Source organism: Magallana gigas, chromosome 1 (assembly GCF_963853765.1).
Source record: "Magallana gigas chromosome 1, xbMagGiga1.1, whole genome shotgun sequence".
Taxonomy (NCBI): Eukaryota; Metazoa; Mollusca; class Bivalvia; order Ostreida; family Ostreidae; genus Magallana; species Magallana gigas.
The window spans coordinates 32,305,351-32,325,292 of record NC_088853.1 but is presented as its reverse complement, the minus strand read 5'-3'; the positions used below and the strand labels follow the sequence as shown (position 1 = coordinate 32,325,292).

Here is a 19,942-nt window from a genome sequence, read left to right as displayed (position 1 = left end):
CAAAATAAACTGGTCTAAACAAAGGAAAACAATGCACAATTCATTTAGCATTTTGTTGTTTTCCGACCTGACAATGCTTATCTAAATTCCAATGACGCCAGAGTAAATCGCATAGAGAAATTCTGCATGTCTCTTGATAACTTCATTCATTTTTTACGAGTTTCTTTTTCAATTTCTGGGGCATTTTGTTTAAGTTCTTCTATCTGTTCCATATTTTCAAAATTTTCTTATATTCTGTGTTATCATCAAGAAACTTAAAAGAAGCTGCTGGATAATGTTTACGTAAAAAGAAGTTCATTATCTTTTTTTGTCATTGCCGGTTAAACGGACTTAAACCACATGGGCGTATTTTCTTGTGTCATCGAGATACGGCAGTAAGGACGGATACTTTTGAAATTTAGTGTTAATTATTTCTCTCTGTTGCCAATTATGAACTACTATTAAAAAGAGATTTAGTATAGTTTTGAAATTAAATTTTACTTAATTATATCATTAATATTATTTATTTGTTTCAATTCTTTATTTTTCTTTGTATTTGTTTGATATGATTTGTAATTAAACAATACATCTAATTAATATATTGTTAAACAGTTGTACTTACATGGTTTTTGCCCAGTCTGTTCTAAGCGACACTTAAAATCAGTAACTGTATCTGATACTTCATTTAACTCCTGCAGGGCTGGCCAACACATATTTTCAACTTGACCTTCAATGTTGCTTAAAATATTGGTTTTGTTTTTTACTATAGTTTAATAAATTCCGTCAGAAATTTGTGCTCGCCAATCTGTAGAGTTGACATTAATGGACCTTATAAAAGTAACAACTAAGGTAGTAACGGCGACAATTATACCAAGAAGTGGATTATTAAAAGCAACAACAACAATAAACACGACAACAGAAGTTATTTTTTCAAATAGTTCATCAGAAATTTTAAACTTTAAATCCGAAAAACTCTGCTCTAAATTTGTTGAAAAACTGCATTCAAAATGTTTCAAAATTCCCCTACAAATCTGTGATCTTAAAGTTTCGGCAATTTCATGTAATGTTCGTTCCTCTAAATGTTCCCTTTAGTCGTCTCACGGTAAATATTGAGCGGCAACTGTAGCTGACATCTTCAGTTGTTCCTATAGCGATATTTTTATCCCATAGAAAAATATCATAGCACATCTGTCTTATTGATTCCCTTGATAGAATTTTGTCGGTGGCATCTTGTATAATTGTTTCAATACTTATGATCGAAACTTTTTCTGGGATTGACTCGATAGCTCCACCTAACGAATTGACTTGCTGATATTCCAAAACGTTTATAACATATTCAGCATTTTCGAGTGCGTGATGTATATAACTTGTTTGTTCATTTAAGTAATATTCATAATTCATGAAAACGGACAATTTTGCGTCAACTACAGGAACTGATTTGCTGCAAATACATATGACTCTAACCAAGTTTCCAGAAGTTGAATGAAAGTATGACTCCTTGTTTGCAGCATCCTATAACAAAACAAAAGTCGTAATTTGTGCATATTTAACATGTAATGTAACGTGTGTTATTGTCACCTTTGTTCTACATACCTTTCCATTGACCTTGAGCGTGCCTTGTCTACAAATTACTTGTACATAAATTGGTTCTGACTTTCTCTGACCTCCTTGACTGGATAAATTTGTAGGTAAAACAACTTCTCTCTTTGCAAGTATATTTATTTCATTTACGATCGCACTGCATTGTATACCAGTAAGCAGACATTTAGCGAATGAGGGTTGTCTCCTGTCCTCGGGAACAACTATTCCTAATTACTCAAACAACCTTTTGAAGTCTGCTGATGTGGCATGCAATGGCCATTCCTCACCAGTTTCCATATCTCTAAAAATCAAACCATGTTTGAACACTGGGAGAAATTAGATTTAAACAAAAGTTATTGATTATATAAGCTATAAATGCAAAGCAGTTGCCATGAAACCAGTACATATAATACATTAATGACATTGCATTATTTTACGGAAAGATGCGTTTCATTTTTTATTCCCATTTTCTATTGTTTTTTGTTAACGTCTGAACATTTGAACATTTTCTTTGAATAATACTAAAACAAATAGCTTAATCAAATCTGAAGTGTAACAACATTGATTAGATAAGGGCGTACTATGTTTATTAAATTCACGAACTCACAAAAAAATGTAGCTTATTAGGTAGTAGGGATTATATTAATCAAAGTACTGAAAGTACTGGAGAGCGTTAAGCCGGGAAGAAAGTGTTAAATCATGGACAGTCTCTTCTGCGGTATATTTTAGGGTATATCATTGAATTTAATTAAGTCTCTAGCTTTCATCTTATCATACGTAAAAAGTAGCTTGTTCCAACATAATTTAATTTAAAGGGTTTTGTCATGGACGCCGATTCAAATGTCACAACATTATTTCATCTTAGGTCACGTCAAAACAGGGCTGAGGAAAAATAATTTCTGATTTTTCCTTCGAATTTGGGCCATTTCCACATGCGACAAGGGATAACCTTTTATGTAATGAAAAAGCATGTGTAAGGTGTCAGACTACCCAAGTTTTGTAATAATGCAAGATCATTTGAATTTTTTATGCATGTTGTTTTTTTAGGGGAGGATGGATGAAAAGTTCTTGACTTGTGGCCTTGTGCTTTTCAAGCACACGTGTAACTTCGACGTAACAAACTATCACGCCTTGATGGATGCACATGTGTTTTTGCTAAGTTATTCCAATTATTGCTTATCACCTAATACACAACCAAATGCATATAATACACATTTTCCCCCAAAAAATTCTAATTGGAAAGAAATAATCATCATGAATGTGATATCTTTTGGAGCACCCATATCCGATATATATAATAATAATAATATTCATTAAATGAAGTTTAATGCCAATTTAATACTGAAAGAACAAATGTATCTGCATGCAGGATAACTTGAAGATATGTTTTCCCTACTGCATAGTTATGAGTTCTCCCGAGTACGACTTCTCCAGGGTACGACTTCTCTAGCATCTGCCAGTAGGTGGCGGTATTTCGGAAATGCGAAATCGAAAGTAGAAGTAGGATCAGCAATCTGGCGACAAAAAAGCGCTGCAGCTATGCTTAGCGCTTTAAAAAGGATATCAAAATTTATTCCATGGTAGGTAAAAGTACAATTGTAAACATTCAATAAAACAAGGTGTTCCTGTTACTTTGAACATGACCTAAACATTCAATGTCTAAATAACTTACTTTATCTCCTGAGTTCGTATGGCTACGTGTAATCATATGCACTACGCTAGCTCTCCTGCAATATTCAAATCCTTACTATTGTTGCCGAACTCGGCAGTTTATTACCGAACCTATTCAAAAGCTAAAAATAGAGCAAGAATTTACCGGGCTTAGCAGTTTTGTTTGTCAAGTTTTAAAAAGTTTGGCATTATACTATTGACATGTTTTTTTTTTATTTAAACGCCGAATGCTGAAAAGAAAATACCAGATAAAAAAAAATGAAATGTGGCAAACTTCTGAAACTGATTATATTGAATCCATGTAGAGGGAGAAAGCAGAACAAATCTGCTAGAAACAAAACATTTTCTAGATAATTTTCTAGATAGTTTAACGAAATTTAATTCAAACAAAAACATTGTTTCAATACGAAGTACTTATATGTCTGTGTCCTGTTTTTATGCTGATAAATGGCATTTTTATATTCTTGTTCTGTATTTGTCATACCTAATTGAATCAATGTAAAGAATACAAATTAAAGAATCAGGGGAAAAAAACCATGTTTTTTGTATGTTTAAAGCAAAATGATGAATATAGATTGAAAAACCCTTATGAAAATATGTAGTTTTCTAAAAGAAGACATTTTCATTTTAAACCTTTCTAACCCTGTCACAAATGATTATTTCTTAAATGAGGCAAAGAAAGAACTCAATTTGTGAATAAAAAATCAATCATCAGCTAAACAAAACAGACACAGAAACACTAAGACGACTTTGCTTTTAATCTGAACTCAGTTAAACTGTGGATAGGTTTAACCCCTATAAACCGATCGGGATAAAATGACGTATTTCGTACAGTTATTGTCAACTTTTTAAACAAATTTTTAATGACAAACACCAGTACGTTTGGCTTTAATTGTACAGAAATACCAATGACATTTTCTACTTCCAGCTTTGTTTGCCTTGTGAAAAAAAAAATGATTCCATTGCAGCATTGATGTGACGGTGACCCTTTTTTGTATTATTATACCCCAAATGACAGAACAGAATAATACTAAATATATGGGAAAAGTGGACACGTATATGGACAAGTGGACCCTTAGAAAATCGATAAAATTTCAATTTCTCGAAAATAGAGATAACGACATCAACGGAATACAGATACATTTCAATATATACACGTTATATAATAATTATTGTTTTTATATATGTTCTTTGCAAATAGACATATTCAGATATTTAAATTTAAAAACTTACTTTATATTGAATTTTGGAGAAAAAAAATTATTTATTCTTACTTACATTTATATACATATCTAGGTGACCAAGTGGCGTATAATAGAGGGAAAAGTGAAGGTTGGTTGGTTATGAGGGTTTAGTGGTGAAAAATGAAGAGAAAAATGTGAACGAGTTATAATAAGGATATAAAAGGGATATAAATGGGGAAAAAACTAAAAAAAAAAAAAAAGGATATACAATATCTAAGGAATGAATTAAATATTTAGTTGTTTTATACGATATAAAATGGTTTGGGACAGTTTATGCTTTATAAGCCGCGAAGCGGTTTATAAAAAAGCGTAAACTGTTTCAAACCAGTTTATATCGTATTAAACTAATAAATATTGGATTCATTGCTTTTATTTTAATTTATTTTACTCTTCACTGTAGATAAAAACGGTCATTTGACCTTAAAATGACGTAAAATTTTACAAAATTCAAACGTAACGTCAGGCGTTTTGATACGTTTTCGACCTTAGTCTTACTATGACGTAGGCAACATTCTTTATACGATAGAAAATAATATTTTAGCCAATCAGAAAGCGCGATACAACCAAAATTAAATTGTTGTGTTATATGATACCACATAATATGTGAATATGATCCTCTCCCATGTTTGAGAGAAATAGCTAGACTCTAGCTAAACACGAAGGGCGAACATTTACAGTGCATTGTTGTGGTTGTATTGTCTTACATATTATTGAATGCATGTCTGTTTAACATGAATCAATTGGGCATGATGTTTTTCGATAGAGCTCATGCAGTTATTTTTACAGCTAATGCATTTTATGAAATGGTAATATCCGATGATTGTTTATCTTTGTATATTTCACACAAAGTTTTTAAAAAAAAAAACTAATAAATTTTCTTCCCTTTTGCATTTAAAAAAAATATTCCAGAGTTTTTCAGTTACAAATTTTAACTCCAAATCAAATTTTTGTGACCAACCGGAAGTTTTAGTTAAAATCATAAAGGCAAAATTAAATGTGTCAAGACGTTTTTAAAAGCAATGTTTTAAGAAGAGCCATGACAGGAAATTCAGAGACAAATAGACTAATAATGTGATAAGTTGACCTGCATATCATGGTTATGACCAATTTATTGTTTAAATAATGCGCGTACGTAGTATTTTGATAAAATATTCAAATTGAGAAATAAAGCTCAGTCATATAGTACACAAAACTTATAGCGACTAATCAAAACCATTCAAGACTTTAGTGTGTTATAACGAGACCCACGGGCCACATCGCTCACCTGAGCAACACTTGGCATGATACAATCACTTCCATGAAGTCATAATACATAATATCTGGACATTGTGGTATAGTACATGTAGATCCTATACAAAAAAATGTTTCCCCATGGATATTCTTAAATTTATAATCATTTTGTTACAGTCATTTCACATTCAGCAGTGCAGTTCTCAAAAAGACCCTTAGCAGTTATTTACAAACAGGATATAAATATACATCAAACTCTGACCCCTTGTGAGGCACAATAATTGTCCAGTGGTCAAATTTTGAACAAGTTTAACGAATCAGCAATAAATATAAAAATGCTTGTATATAAGGAAAAGGATATATTATAACATTTTAGTTTTTTCTAAATACAATGTAATTAAAATATTTTCCTTTGTACAACTGAATCCCCAATGTGGCCTCATACTATTCCTAAATATTGTGATTTGAAAAGATTTCAATTTACACTATCTAAAGTTGCTTTCACTAAAGTTGCAGCTTTTCTAGGCAAATGTTTTTTTGGAAAACGATTTCAAGATATGTTTCTATATATTCCTATGTGAAAATGTGCCCATTGCGACCCCACCCTACCCCCAAGTGTTAAGATTTTCACAACTTTGAATCAACACTTTCATAGGATGCTTCTACACAAGTGTCAGCTTTCCTGGCCTAATGGCTTTAAGAAGAGGATTTTTAAAGATTTAATCTATATATTCCTATGTAAAACTTCCACCTCCCTTTGTGGCTCCACCCTACTCCGGTAGTCATGATATTCACAACCTTGAATCTACACTACTTGAGGATGCTTTCATATAATTTTCAGTTTTCCTTACCAAATGGTTTCTGAGAAGAACATGTTAAAAAATTTAATTTATATATTATGAAAAAATTTGACCCCCCCCCCTCCCCATTGTGGCCCCACCCTACCCCCCAGTGTCATGAGTTTCATAACTTTGAATTAACACTACCCGAGGATGCTACCACAAACGTTTCAGCTTTCCTGACCTTATGGTTCTTAAGAAGAAGATATTCGAAAATTTCTCGAAAATGTTTAATAATTTCTAATCATCTTCCTTTGAAAAACAGCGTGGTCCTTGTTTTTCTTAACTTTTCATCCCCTTAGCCTAAGGATACTTTGTGCCAGGTTTGTTTGGCCTAGTGGTTCTGGAGAAGATGTTAAAAATGTTAAAAGTTTACAGACAGACAGACGGACAGACGGACGACAAACAAAATATGATCAGAAAAGCTCACTTGAGCTCTCAGTTCGCGTGAGCTAAAAATGTTATAAAAGTAAGTGTGTTGTTGTATTTCTAGGAACAACAAATACTTTTCAGCTCGATTATACACTTTCAAATTAAAGAATTAAAAAAACCCACTTATCTGTATGATATTTCTTTATACAGTGTATATTACATATACAAATTGCTTTACAAGTTTTAAAAATGACATGAACCCACCATTAGCTTGATATAAGACAATTGTTTCTGTAATTCACTTTTTTTCAATATTGTTATATTGTCTATACTGAAGTTTAGTTAAATACAAACATGCAGCTGTCTGTTGTTGAGATTCAATCGATACTAACATCTAATAAAATAGTATATTTTGTTTAATACTCATTAATAAATATTTAAAATACCTAGTAAATGAATGAATAACCAATACTTATCAAATATACATATGTGTATATCATACAGTAAAAGTATTTAACACTTGTATTCTTTTATATCTTAACATTCTAAGTAAAAAGCAATGGATGTTGTTGTTTAAAAAGGTATAAAAATATCATTAATAAAAAAATAACGAAAATTGTTCCATGCATGCACAATGAAACAAAATATGAAATTCAAAGATAATTTGTCCAAATATAAAACCATTAAAAAATTAGCCTACAAAAAATGCATCGGTTAATTAATGTCACTAGTTTACTCTTATTGGTTATAGTAAATATTTTCTCCCATGTGTGACGTTATAAAACTCTGCAAGGTTTCATTAAGTAGTTGGTACTCTCTCTGTAACGAAATAAAATGATAGATTTACAATTTTTGCGTTGCTATTATTTGCACTGAATTAACATTATAATTTTATTTAATGTGTCTACCATAGCTAAATATAACTCAAGCAAATCTTGTGACCCCTACTGAATTATTTTTGATAAAATGAAATTCTATGGAAACTGCTTGATAAAATTTATCACACTAACACATTTTACAAGAAAGATCTTAAAGAGACAAATGAATCTCTTCAAAACATATGTTTGTGTTCACAAACATGTCAGGTTTACCATGGTTGAGCACAACTCGGGACGTCTAGTTTGTAGGAGTCTGACAGCAGAGAACACGTCTATCTCCTCGTCCATCGTCAGTTGTTGTATCAGGTTGTATACAGCACAAAACACCCCACACAGAGCTGCTCCGTCACTTTAAATGAAAATGAATTTCATATAAAGCTAAGTAGTGATTTTTGTTTTAAATTTTGATTGTTGTTATACATTTTATGGAACTTAGCACCCTAAAAAAGTAAGAGAACGTAATACATGAGATAATGATTACTTTTTTCTGACTTGATCGGACCAAGCATTTTTTTTGGAAATTAAGAAGCTGCTCAAGTCACGTTTTTGTAAAAGAAACATCTGCGCAGTTTATCGTATTACTGAGACCTAAACATTAAAAACCCTTTAATTACAATATTGTTCAGACCAAATACTAAATATTTCCTCTTTTTCAGTTTCAATATATATCAGTGCAATAAATAGTATATTACAGCAGCATTAACACGTAATAACAATGCATAAACGTATATTGCTTAATGAAAATTAAGGTAGCTCCATACTCGTAAAATTCTCTGAGGAAAGTTGAAAAACCGAACTGATTTCGACTTAATAGACTTAAATGTCATCAATTGTTAGAAAAAATATACATGTCATCACACTTTTTGAGATGCCAGATAAACATAAACTAAAGCATATTTTAGCATTAGAAAAATGTATTTTTTTCTGTTAAAAGTAAAATCTTGTAGGCAGAAATTTGTTTTTCTTCTTTAATTTTAATGTCAACTTTATCAGAAAACTAAAATTACAAAAATATTTTAAAATTAATCGTTGGAATGAGAAAAACTATAGCATTTAGACATACAACTGAGAGAAAAGTAAGAAAAAGAGTTATTTCCCCTTTGCATAGATAAAATATATAACAATTTGGAAATTTAGTATAAAATTAAGTGCGAAAATATCTTTAACCTATTAATAATTCTAATTACATCCATGTGATTATATTCACATAAAATAAATAAAACTATCTTGCACAATTTTTAAAGAATTCAAAGTTTTACAAAAAAGTGTGACGTCACAGATCACTGGATCTACTTTAATTGAACCAACACTACTCCAAAGTTTTCAAAACAAACATATTAAGTAAAGGCAAAATATCCCCGTTTTATCAATAACTATTTAACTATATGTGTTACTTTGTCTAGTTCTCAATTATCCCTCTCAACTTTTATGCAATTTGCATATCCAACGTTCTGTTATATCAAAGATGAACGTGACAAAAGTTTTTAAAAGCACCTTTCAAGTAAAGCAAATATTAAACTATTGGTAGGTGTTAAAAGCAGAATTTAGATCATATTGTGTAATGCTGTTCTAGTCGGACTACAGTCATTTCATGTATTTCTTTTACATACTATGATATGCAATAATATGCGATATCAATGATGTCCTGAGATTTCAATGCAATGCTGTGAGATCTGTATGCAATGATATGAGAAAATGAAATGAATGGCTTAATGATATGTTATGCTATGGTATTCTATGAGATTCAAACAAAAACGCCTCCATACACAGAAGACTTCCTCACATTTTGAAGAAAAATTATAAAAAGTCAAAGTTTACCAATAATCTGCAATGTGAACATTTATTCCTTTAAATGAAACATTTAAAACTGATTTAAAAATCATGTTGTATGCTATGATATGGTATGCTATAGTGTGGTATGTCGAACGAGATTGTGTGCTTTTGTATGAGATTCCAATGCTATGGTATGAGATTCCAATGCTATGCTATGGGATTTCAATGAAATGCTATGTTTTAGTGTATGCTGTAAAAAATCTGTTCGAACTAACTGTAAACGACGACATATAAAAGCCTGGCCGAGGAATAAAACAAATGTAATACCTTTTAGCGAATATTTGGTAAGTTGTAACATTCTCTTGTTCAATTCTTATAAATCAAACATACATACATTATTAGATTTCTTTGATTTCCTAAATTGTGAATTTGTTGACCATGCTTTACGATCAACTGACAGGACAGTCAACAATCAGTTTTGGCTCTATCAATGTCTTAATTTTGTAATACAATCTAATATTTATTTTGGTCTAGGTCGGATTTCTAACATATTTCATAGGTACTTAAAACTACGATGTTTTTTTCGCTGAATTACGTGTAACTTGTATCTAACCTGTTCCTTGACACCCCCTCCCCCTGGTTTGACTAAACGTAGGGTAATTCGGCTTATACATATTTTTTGTAGAAAGAAATTTCGAGGATGTATACTGCTTAGCTTTGGTGTTTTCATTTTTTGAATTTAATAAACATCATGTATATTGGTCGGAATGTTCGTGTTATTAGAGAACCTTTGAAAAAGAATAACAACACAAATATGATTAAGGTCAAAATGAATTACAAATAATTTAAGAAAGGAACAATTTAAGTTATTCTTATTTATTTAAATTTTATTCTCAACAGTTTTTTATTTAGATAGAATTCAGTAAATTTATTCCTTATTAACGTAAAACGTCATAAATGATTGTAGTTTTTGTTATAAGGCGGATATTTCTAATTGCCCGTAAGTATTCCCGTATTATATTCTGACAGTTGTAGTCTTTACTTCGAAAATAGAGTGACTGATATTTTTATAAATGTAATAAGTCTTCCTGTGTCTAGCCAAAAAGAGAGTATAAAATGAACAAAAACCAACGTAATACACATACATGCCTTGAAGTAAAGAAAAAAATAACCCCCCCCCCACCCCCGGAAATAATTAACCAAATAAATAAATAAGAAATAAAACGAGAACACAGATAAGAAACAGTGTTATTTAAATGTACCGGCTCATGACGACTATTGGTCCGTCTGTTTCAGTGTTCCGTGCAAACAATACCAAACCAAGAATGTGAGTCACTGTCTTTGAATTGTTTTCTTCGAGGCCGTTCAATGGCTCAGTTATTTCAACAGACCAAGCTTTGTCGTTAAACTTGAAAAAAAAAATTAAAATCTTCTTTAAACCCTCTCGGAAAGTTCGGTTTTATTCATATGATTCAGAGGTCGATTTTTCAAATAGTATATACATGTACTTACACCTTTTTTAGTAATTTCAATTTTGCTGCTCTTGATTTCTGTGGTTTCTTCGTGTTGTAATTTTACTGTGAAAGGGGTAATTTGTTTTGTTCTGGTTGTTGTTGGAAGCCATTTACTTGCCTGTATAAAGAAAATTTAAACTAATATTTTCAAAATCATTGCACACTTTGTACTTCAGAACAAAAAAATGAAATTTAAATGTTCTATATTACAAATTAAACATATTTTTTTTAATTGAAATCCGTACAGATTCTACATTGTAGAGAGGTTCCATACAGACAACAACTTCCGAGTCATAATCAGTAATCAGTCTTAGGAAGTCAACAGCGTCACCTTGCGTCGGGTAGTTGGTAATGATAAACGCATTTTGATTGGTGAAAGACTAAAAAAAAATACATATACGATGATATTATATGTACAACCATTATTCTCCTCGATTCAAAAAATAGATAAATCATAAATTGACAAATACGAAAGTTCTAAAAACTTACGGGAACATTTATGGCATTGATGTAACTCCCTCGATTTGGAACATTTGACGTCAGAAAAAGGACGTACTTGTCAACTAAACGAATTAAATACTAATGAGCTTGATTCCAATGAGTTATATATAAAACTAAGATATGTGTATAATGAAGAGATAAGAACGATAATGTTTTACAAAACTAAGACATTTTGGGGAAAAAAAACCAAACGTTTAAAAATGTTAAATGTTAAATTTGCTGCATATGTTACCAGCAACCACTACCCCAACCACTAACACACACAAATATAAACATGCGTGTATACAGAGTTAAATGTATTAACGTTGTTTTGCTTATATTTAGGAAGAATATATATTATATTTTGAAAGATCCATTTTTAAGCTTAAAAAAAGCAGAATATCACAAACTGAATTTTTTTTTTAACTGGGGTATGGTGCAATACAGTTGTTTTATTTACACTATGAAAAAGTCGAAATGAAAAAAAAACCCAGTTAAATGAGATATAAAGGCACTTACCAGGATGAATGGACGCTGAGGGGTCATGAAACTGTGAAGTCACTTTGTAGTCTTTCTTTGTGTATTGTGGTCGAACTGCTAGTAGTCTCTAAATGATACGTTGAATGTGATACTATAAACAAACGTTTATTTGGTATGTCTGTTGTGGCTTCATATCGAATACAAACTATTGTTTAAAAGGAATTGTGTCATTTTGTATATTTCTCAAGCTGTCAACTAAAAATTGGTCATATCTTGCACCAACATAGACTAAAAATGTACAATTTACTCTCCAAATTAAAGCAACAGTTTTTAAATGTCTTGCTTCTTATCACCCACTTTAACTTTAACTTATATACAGAACATATCAAACCTGATGTTCCTTTTTAAATGCTGAAGAATTTGGTGGTTTGCTACTCATTTCAGTTTGACTTTCCTGAAAAATTTTTGTCGCACTCAGAACAGCTGGTGGTGCTCTAAACAACTCAAGGAGGGTAAGGAATATCGTCTTGTATTGTTCCTATTACCAAATATATTTTTGATCATTGATAAACAGTTCATCATCTTTCCAAACATGTTTTACTAAACGTTTTAAATAACAATTCTTTTTTTTTTTTTTACTTTTTGTTAAATACAAATTGGACTGAAAATTATTAATATATAAATTGAAATACGTAATTAATAAATGTTCCTCTCTTTCCTTTTATTTTGCGCTTATTAATTAATAACTTCTTCTTTTCGACTTGAGATATAATACAAAAACCTCTTTACCATTCGCAAAACTAAACACTCAAATACTGAACTTGATAACGATTACTGATTATACCCCCGCTCCGAAGGAGAGGGGGTGTACTGTTTTACCCTTGTGTGTCTGTCTGTCTGTCCGTCCGTCTGTCTGTCCGTCCGTAACAAAAATTTCTGTCGCATTTATCTCAGCAACTATTTATCGCAGATGCTTGAAATTTTAACACAGTGTTTGTTAAGGCATGCCATATCGTGGGATATATTTTTGTACCAATCGGACGCCAACTTCCTGTTAAATGACGACTTTGTTTATTTTTTGCCAAAATTTTCAAACAAATTTCCGTCAAACAATTCTCAGCAACTATTTATTGCAGATGCTTGAAATTTTAACACACTATTTATTTAGATATGCCATATTGTGGGATATATTTTTGTATCAATCGGACGTCAACTTCTTGTTAAATGTCGACTTTGCTTATTTTTTAACCAAAATTTTCAAACAAATTTTCGTCAAAGATTTCTCAGCAACTATTTATTGCAGATGCTTGAAATTTTTACACAATATTTGTATAGGCATGCCATATCGTGGGATATATTTCTGTACCAATCGGGTGTCAACTTCCTGTTAAATGACGACTTTGTTTATTTTTAGCCAAAATTTTCAAACAAATTTTCGTCAAAGATTTCTCAGCAGCTATTTATCGCAGATGCTTGAAATTTTAACACACTATTTGTTTTGGCATGCCATATTGTGCGATATATTTCTGTACCAATCGGATGCCAGCTTTCTGTTAAATGTCGACTTTGCTTATTTTGCATATTCACATCAGAGCGGGGGTATCACTAGTGAGCATTGGCTCACAGATATCTTGTTTTGATAATGGTTATGCTGATTTAATATTAAAGGAAATTGAACGATACTTATGTTTTACATTTCTCGAATATATTTCATATTTACATATGTTTGAACCATATTCATCCGGTTTCTTCTCATTTTCTTAATATACTCCGCAATGTTGATTTTGTTCTGTGTTTTTCTCGCTTCAGACAAAGCATCTATTGCAATATAGGTCCCTGTTCTCCCTATTCCAGCACTGAAAACAGAAATCAATGCGCCTATAGCTATTGTAGCGTTACGTTACATTCATCTGAATGAAAAATATGTTGCTAAGATTAAAGGTATATGTACCTTTCAAATACGCATGGTTACACTATTTTTACGACATACATGTAACTATATGTATGTACCTTTCAGTATATACCAGTATTTTACATTAATCATGAACTTAAATCATTTTGCTCATTTACATGTATGTTTGGGGATAGAGGACTTTACACAGCATCATACCCATATACACTTACCTGCAGTGAACCAAAACAGGACCCGTATGGCCGCCGTTTTGTGTCCTTGTCACGTGGTCATGAAAAAGTAAGAGACATATTGGTTCCGGTATCCCATGGTCTGGCCAAGCGGTGTAATGATACTGAGTGATTGTTCTTCTGTCATCTTTACACTAAAATGATTTTTAATACGAATTTTAAACATTATTAATTTAGGGACGTTCACAATGATTGATTTTAATGACAAGGAAATCATACGTTGTTCTAAATCATTTGTATATATTAATACAATAAAATGTGTTCAACTCGATTGTTTAACATATCTCAACGTCTTTTACAGTTAATCTACGACAGATTCACTGATATATTTTATAAAAACTTAAGGAAAGGAGCAAAACTAGATGAAGTCATGTTTAAAATTGAAAAATAAACAGTGTTTTTTTTTTCTCAAAATAAAACCTTTTTATTGGTGACTGTAAACTTCCGGACAATGTAAAATGCATATTGCTTTTCTTCCATTGAGTGAATAGAAAAACTACCACAATCCATACTTGTTTGTAAATTTGGCCAATATTGGACGCATTTCCACTGTAAAATATACATATATAATTTAACAATTGTTTTATAAAATAACTCAAATCATATCAAAACGGATTTCTTAATAAGAAAGAAATGTATACTCACCTTGTTACCTTCCATGAGATTTGTTAACATAACAACCTGCTCCACCTTCTCTTGCCACATCATCAACCAAAAGTCCGCCACTGTGTTTTGTTTTGGTCCTGTAAAAGTTTTCAAAAATATAAATATGCACAATGAAGAGAAACTAGCATTAAAGAATACCAATATAACATTCCCCCTTTTAAAACGGCAATAATGTGAAGTTCAAACTAAAAACGGTTATTTACCTTGTGTTGCAATGTACATATTTTCTTCGGTTATACCCTGAAGAATCAAATAGATAATAAATGTATGAACTCATTGGTTAACTTGGTTGAACATTTTCATAGCATGATTTCATCTACTTACATCGATATAATTGGCGTTGATGTAGTCTGCACGCTTGTCGGCCAGTACAACTCTTGAATGATCATCTGTAGATGATTTCAGAAATAATTAGTCAGTACAACATACAAATAAGATTTTAAGTGGAGTGAAAAAGTCTTCCTTAGTTATTTCCTTCTGACATGAATGTATTTCCGAGTATGAATGTGGCACGGATTTCAAAGGAAATTGTTCGGATCATATCTCTTAGTCTACCACGATTTAGGCGTGTTTTGATACAGGAGCTTATTTAATTGATCGTGATTTGATCATGTCAATTACTGTATGAATGCAGTCCGGCTTTGTTTATATTGCTTTGAATAAATGCGAATTACTTATTTGCTGAAAACATTTGTTTGGAATAAAGGAAAAATTATAATTAAAAAGTTTTTAATGTATTATATAAGAAACAAATTATCATATCTTTGAATGCATTATTTGTGATATTTGAAATAAAATTGTATACACACATGGAAATGTTGTTTTGAATCTGTTCTTTGGGATGTTTACAGGAAGTTTTGCCACATCACATGGATATTTCTCTCCGTATAACAATGTCTGAAATGTTATGTTGATCAATATCAACATATTTAATGAAGTACCAATTTCATGGCTATGAAGACAAAACAGTGTTGTTCTTCCAGAAAGAAACTTGTTCAAGAGGTGGTTCCTAGAATAATTCAACAGTGGGTTTACTTGCTCTTGTCAATAGAAAATCACTGGGTTTTTTTTATATACTATTCCCTACATAACTCGGCAATACCGAATTTCTTATGAAACTGTTAAGGTAGGACATCCATAACTAAGGTGAATTAAACAATATTGAGTGATCTATACTGCCCTTTAGGAAACTTTAAAAAAAATCATTTTGTGTAAATATGTATGGTAAACTTTGAATTATTTTTGCATATTCGAAGACAGAGAATGCTTTTGCAACTTTTTACCAAGAGAAATGTGAGAAAATTACTTGTACAAAAGAAATATATTTAAAAATGCATTTTCCCCATAGACTTCAAAGTTAACTTCAACATATGATAAATTTATTAAAATTAATTTTTTCGTAAACATTTCAAAAGTGAAACTTTATTATTTAATAAACTCCTTAAGATCACACTAATATTTTAGTGATCAAACTTGCAATCTATTAGATATGAAATATAATAGTTATGGATGGACTACCTTAATAAACTTTGAGTATCCTTAGTTAAATTCTGCTATTAAACGATATTGAACGATGCGATTTACTAGACTCCGTAAATCTATATATATATTTTTTTAAAATCTTTACATTTCTACCAAGGAAAGATAGCACGCAGAATATTAATATGTGCCATTCTCTCAACTGAATGTTAATGGAAAAGGCTGGAAAGGTTCCCGAATGGCAGAAGTGCATGTATGACATGTTTCTTGTCAGTTACATTTCAGTCATAACTCAATATCTGAACGGGAGAGAGTCATTCTGTTTTCGGATAATATGCCACGGCAAATTGCCCATAAATGTAATAAAGGCTATTTCTCCATAATTTTCTTCTTCAAGTTTACGAACTTTACTTAACAAATGTATAATGAAGCACATGACGTTCGCTGAATTTTGAAAATTTTATATTGAACACGATCAAATGTTAAAAAATAAATAAAAAGATAAAACAAAACTACCCACTGCATATTCCTTCTTAAAACCGTCATCTTTATTCTTTGATTTTTCTTCAATAGTTTTTCCTAAGTATGATATGGCAACATCATGGAGGGGCTCTTCGTTCACATAAAAGTCTCCATAGGGATTTTCCTCATGTATCATTTCATCAACATCAAGATCTCCATCTTTTGGATGTCTACTTTTTCTTACTTTTTTCGGTTTGTTTGTTTCTCCTAATGTCTGTTCCATCTCAGTATTTATAACACCTTCGTTTTCCTCTACGTGGGTATGAATTGTCTGATACAAGTTTGAAAAGGCCAATGTGTTTTGGGCAGCTGTTGAATTGAAAGTAATATTTTAATTCAATAGGAAATGTCTCTTCAATTTCTTATCCAAAAAATGATTTGTTAATCAACTTTAATCACCCTTTTTAACACAAGACAAAAAATACGTATATAAACTGACCGTTTGTGTATTGTTCATTCCGTTTTTTAACTGAAGAACTTCGTATACTACAAAAAATGTACGCTAACATTTATGAATACGGACTACTGAGTAAATCAGGAAGTACATTTATTCAACATCAAACAGTTAAATTGAGCAATTCCTTTTTTTTAAATATTGTATACATCTAGCATTATTAAATCTCACTAAAATGTCAATCTTATCTCATTCATCAATTAGCAGATTATACGCATGTTGCAATACGTCAAAATTTCTTACCGTTTATAAAGAACTAAAAATACAACAATAAGGATAATTATGATGATGGCTGCAGTAGTCCCGCCGATGACTCCTGGCAAATTGTTTGGATCAGTATCCCTGAGAGACTTAAAAATTTGAAAAAGAAAATAAAGTGTCTTAGAAGTACAAAACATCAAATGCATCTGGAAATCAACAATCTATACTACTATATTAAAATAATAGACTATAATTTTTGGTCTTTAATACCGATAAATCGGAAGAATACTGTCTTTTGTTTTATATATTTTAAACATCATTGGTACTAAAAGATTACCAATTTTTTTTTAATTGTTTTTAAGTTTAGCTTCGCTAATTAATAATCAACGAAAATTTTGTAAAAAATCTCGGAAATTATCTGGATTTTTTTTATTCTCAAATCTTGCTCTTGCGCAATACATTCACGCTAACGGGATCTTTAGTTTATGTTTCCACAATATCATATTTGCACGAATAAGCTCAGAGATGATAAAACAAATACGGGTAAATTTTAATGGGAAATGTTCTATATATTCTGTTCATATATATTAAAGATTTCTTATGAGAGAAAGTATAAAATAACAAATATTTATTTTAACTAAGTACATGTACTTACTTTTGTTATCGTGATGACAAAAAATATTTGATTACATCCAAAAAAATTCACATTATATTTCTTAGGAGAGTGCAGATAGAATATGTTTTATCGTAAAAATGAATTATGTCCTACGGACCCAGTTTTACGATAGAATGCGTTCCGTGTATTGTCTGTAGCAAAGAAAATACGTGTACGTTGGTGAAAAAGTGTTGAATTCTTCCGTTATATGGATAAATCTTTTAGATGAAAGGTATTTACAGTCTCAAAAAGGTTTAATATGATGAATTTGACTGTGTTATTTCTCAAGGCAACTTCATTGATTTTCTCCAAAATCGTTCCGGAGCGATTTTTTCAATTTTCTGCTACATTACGGGTATATGGGAGGCATTCTAACTGTGGTGAGAGCCTTTCACGAGACACAGTTAGATTATACAAAATAAGGAATGTGTAGTGAAATTAATTGCATTATTGTAGGCTTATAGCTTTGTTATGTAAATGTCAATAATACGGTGTGTCGATGTACCTATTTCGTAAGTGTCCGATGTACAATGTCAACCCATGTATGCACGGTTCGATGTCTAGTTTCTAGTAATTTCAGAACAAAACAAAATCATTTATAAGATTATTTTAAATAAAAAGTTAAATATACCTAAAAAATGCAATTTTACTTATCATAGAAGCTTGCGAAAACAATGATAGTAAAAGAGTAAGTTAAAGTAATTATCCATACGTCACATAACAACGTCTGACGTAATTCACGCGTTATTAAGTCTTGTTCTAATTGAGTCTTGATCTAATTAAGACCTAATGTTAAAACGTGTATTTCAAAAGAAATTAAGCTGACCTTGAAATTGATTCAAAATAAATCTATGAAAAATACTGACTACTGCAATCAAGTAGGTCTATTAATAAGCGAAATGAAAACTGGATCGTGTCGATTGTACTCGTTTTGAAAATATAGACCGCTTACTTTTGTCGTGCACAAACATCAATGCATTATATGGTTGAATTTAATCTAAATCTTTGAACATTAATCCCTGAAAAACAATAAACATCCAAAATGAAATCATGACCGAGATCTATTCCAGTGCATAAGGGAGATAAATACACAAGGGGAAATAATTTGACATATTATATAATCTTTATTCTATTCGTTTAGCACCAAGCATGGATATAATTTTTAAAAAAAAGTGTTTAGAATTAAAATCATATATTTGAAGAAAAGTTATTTCGTTTTAAGAACAGTTTTTAAAACCAGTAAAAAAATGAATAGAGGTTTTGTCTTAAAAGCATAATTATCAGGTTGTTAGCATTATCAACGCGTGTGACTGCATTTTCTAAATACTGATCTCGATCCATAATACTTACCGATATCCACAGACACCATCTTTTGCGATTTAAATAATATAGATTAATCAAAAGTTTGTTTAAATCAAGTTTTCCTTTTGACAATAATCAAAACATATTTTTAGAGTGATGAAATAATAAACCTATGCACAACTTTTTTTTACGGAACTTTTTTTCATAATACATAGTTTAATGATTTTTACCAAAAATACGCCCATTGTGATTCCAAAATGCCGGTCCTTTGGATAATTTTATTTCCAATTGATTAAGGGCGTTAAGGGGTAAATAATAGCAATATTTCAGAGAATTCTGTAGGTAAATAAAATTACAAGAGCTTAAATTCACTTCAAAAATTTATTTCATTTTATCTCATGTGTAAGCAGATTTATTTATTTTTCAATAAACAAGCAAATGTAACTTAAAATTATTTGTTTTGAAAAAATAATTCCTTCA

The 19,942-nt window shown here is 30.8% G+C and overlaps 1 protein-coding gene across 1 annotated transcript in view; it reads right to left on the bottom strand.

Annotated features, from left to right (window-relative positions):
- Nucleotides 1-7,099: 7,099 nt before the first annotated feature.
- LOC109618661 (receptor-type tyrosine-protein phosphatase kappa) overlaps nt 7,100-19,942 on the bottom strand; it is a 43,398-nt gene continuing 30,555 nt past the window's right edge. Inside the window, exons 14-31 of the mRNA XM_066066191.1 lie at nt 17,548-17,654; nt 17,290-17,336; nt 16,849-17,159; nt 15,659-15,746; nt 15,174-15,238; nt 15,053-15,089; nt 14,829-14,926; nt 14,604-14,732; nt 14,166-14,317; nt 13,762-13,897; nt 12,433-12,579; nt 12,081-12,168; nt 11,571-11,644; nt 11,327-11,461; nt 11,080-11,199; nt 10,830-10,975; nt 8,008-8,143; nt 7,100-7,735 (exon numbers count right to left, since the gene is read on the bottom strand). Coding sequence (XP_065922263.1) covers nt 7,655-7,735; nt 8,008-8,143; nt 10,830-10,975; nt 11,080-11,199; nt 11,327-11,461; nt 11,571-11,644; nt 12,081-12,168; nt 12,433-12,579; nt 13,762-13,897; nt 14,166-14,317; nt 14,604-14,732; nt 14,829-14,926; nt 15,053-15,089; nt 15,174-15,238; nt 15,659-15,746; nt 16,849-17,159; nt 17,290-17,336; nt 17,548-17,654 — 2,097 coding nt within the window. The 3' untranslated portion in view covers nt 7,100-7,654. The remainder of the gene's footprint in view (nt 7,736-8,007; nt 8,144-10,829; nt 10,976-11,079; nt 11,200-11,326; nt 11,462-11,570; nt 11,645-12,080; nt 12,169-12,432; nt 12,580-13,761; nt 13,898-14,165; nt 14,318-14,603; nt 14,733-14,828; nt 14,927-15,052; nt 15,090-15,173; nt 15,239-15,658; nt 15,747-16,848; nt 17,160-17,289; nt 17,337-17,547; nt 17,655-19,942) is intronic.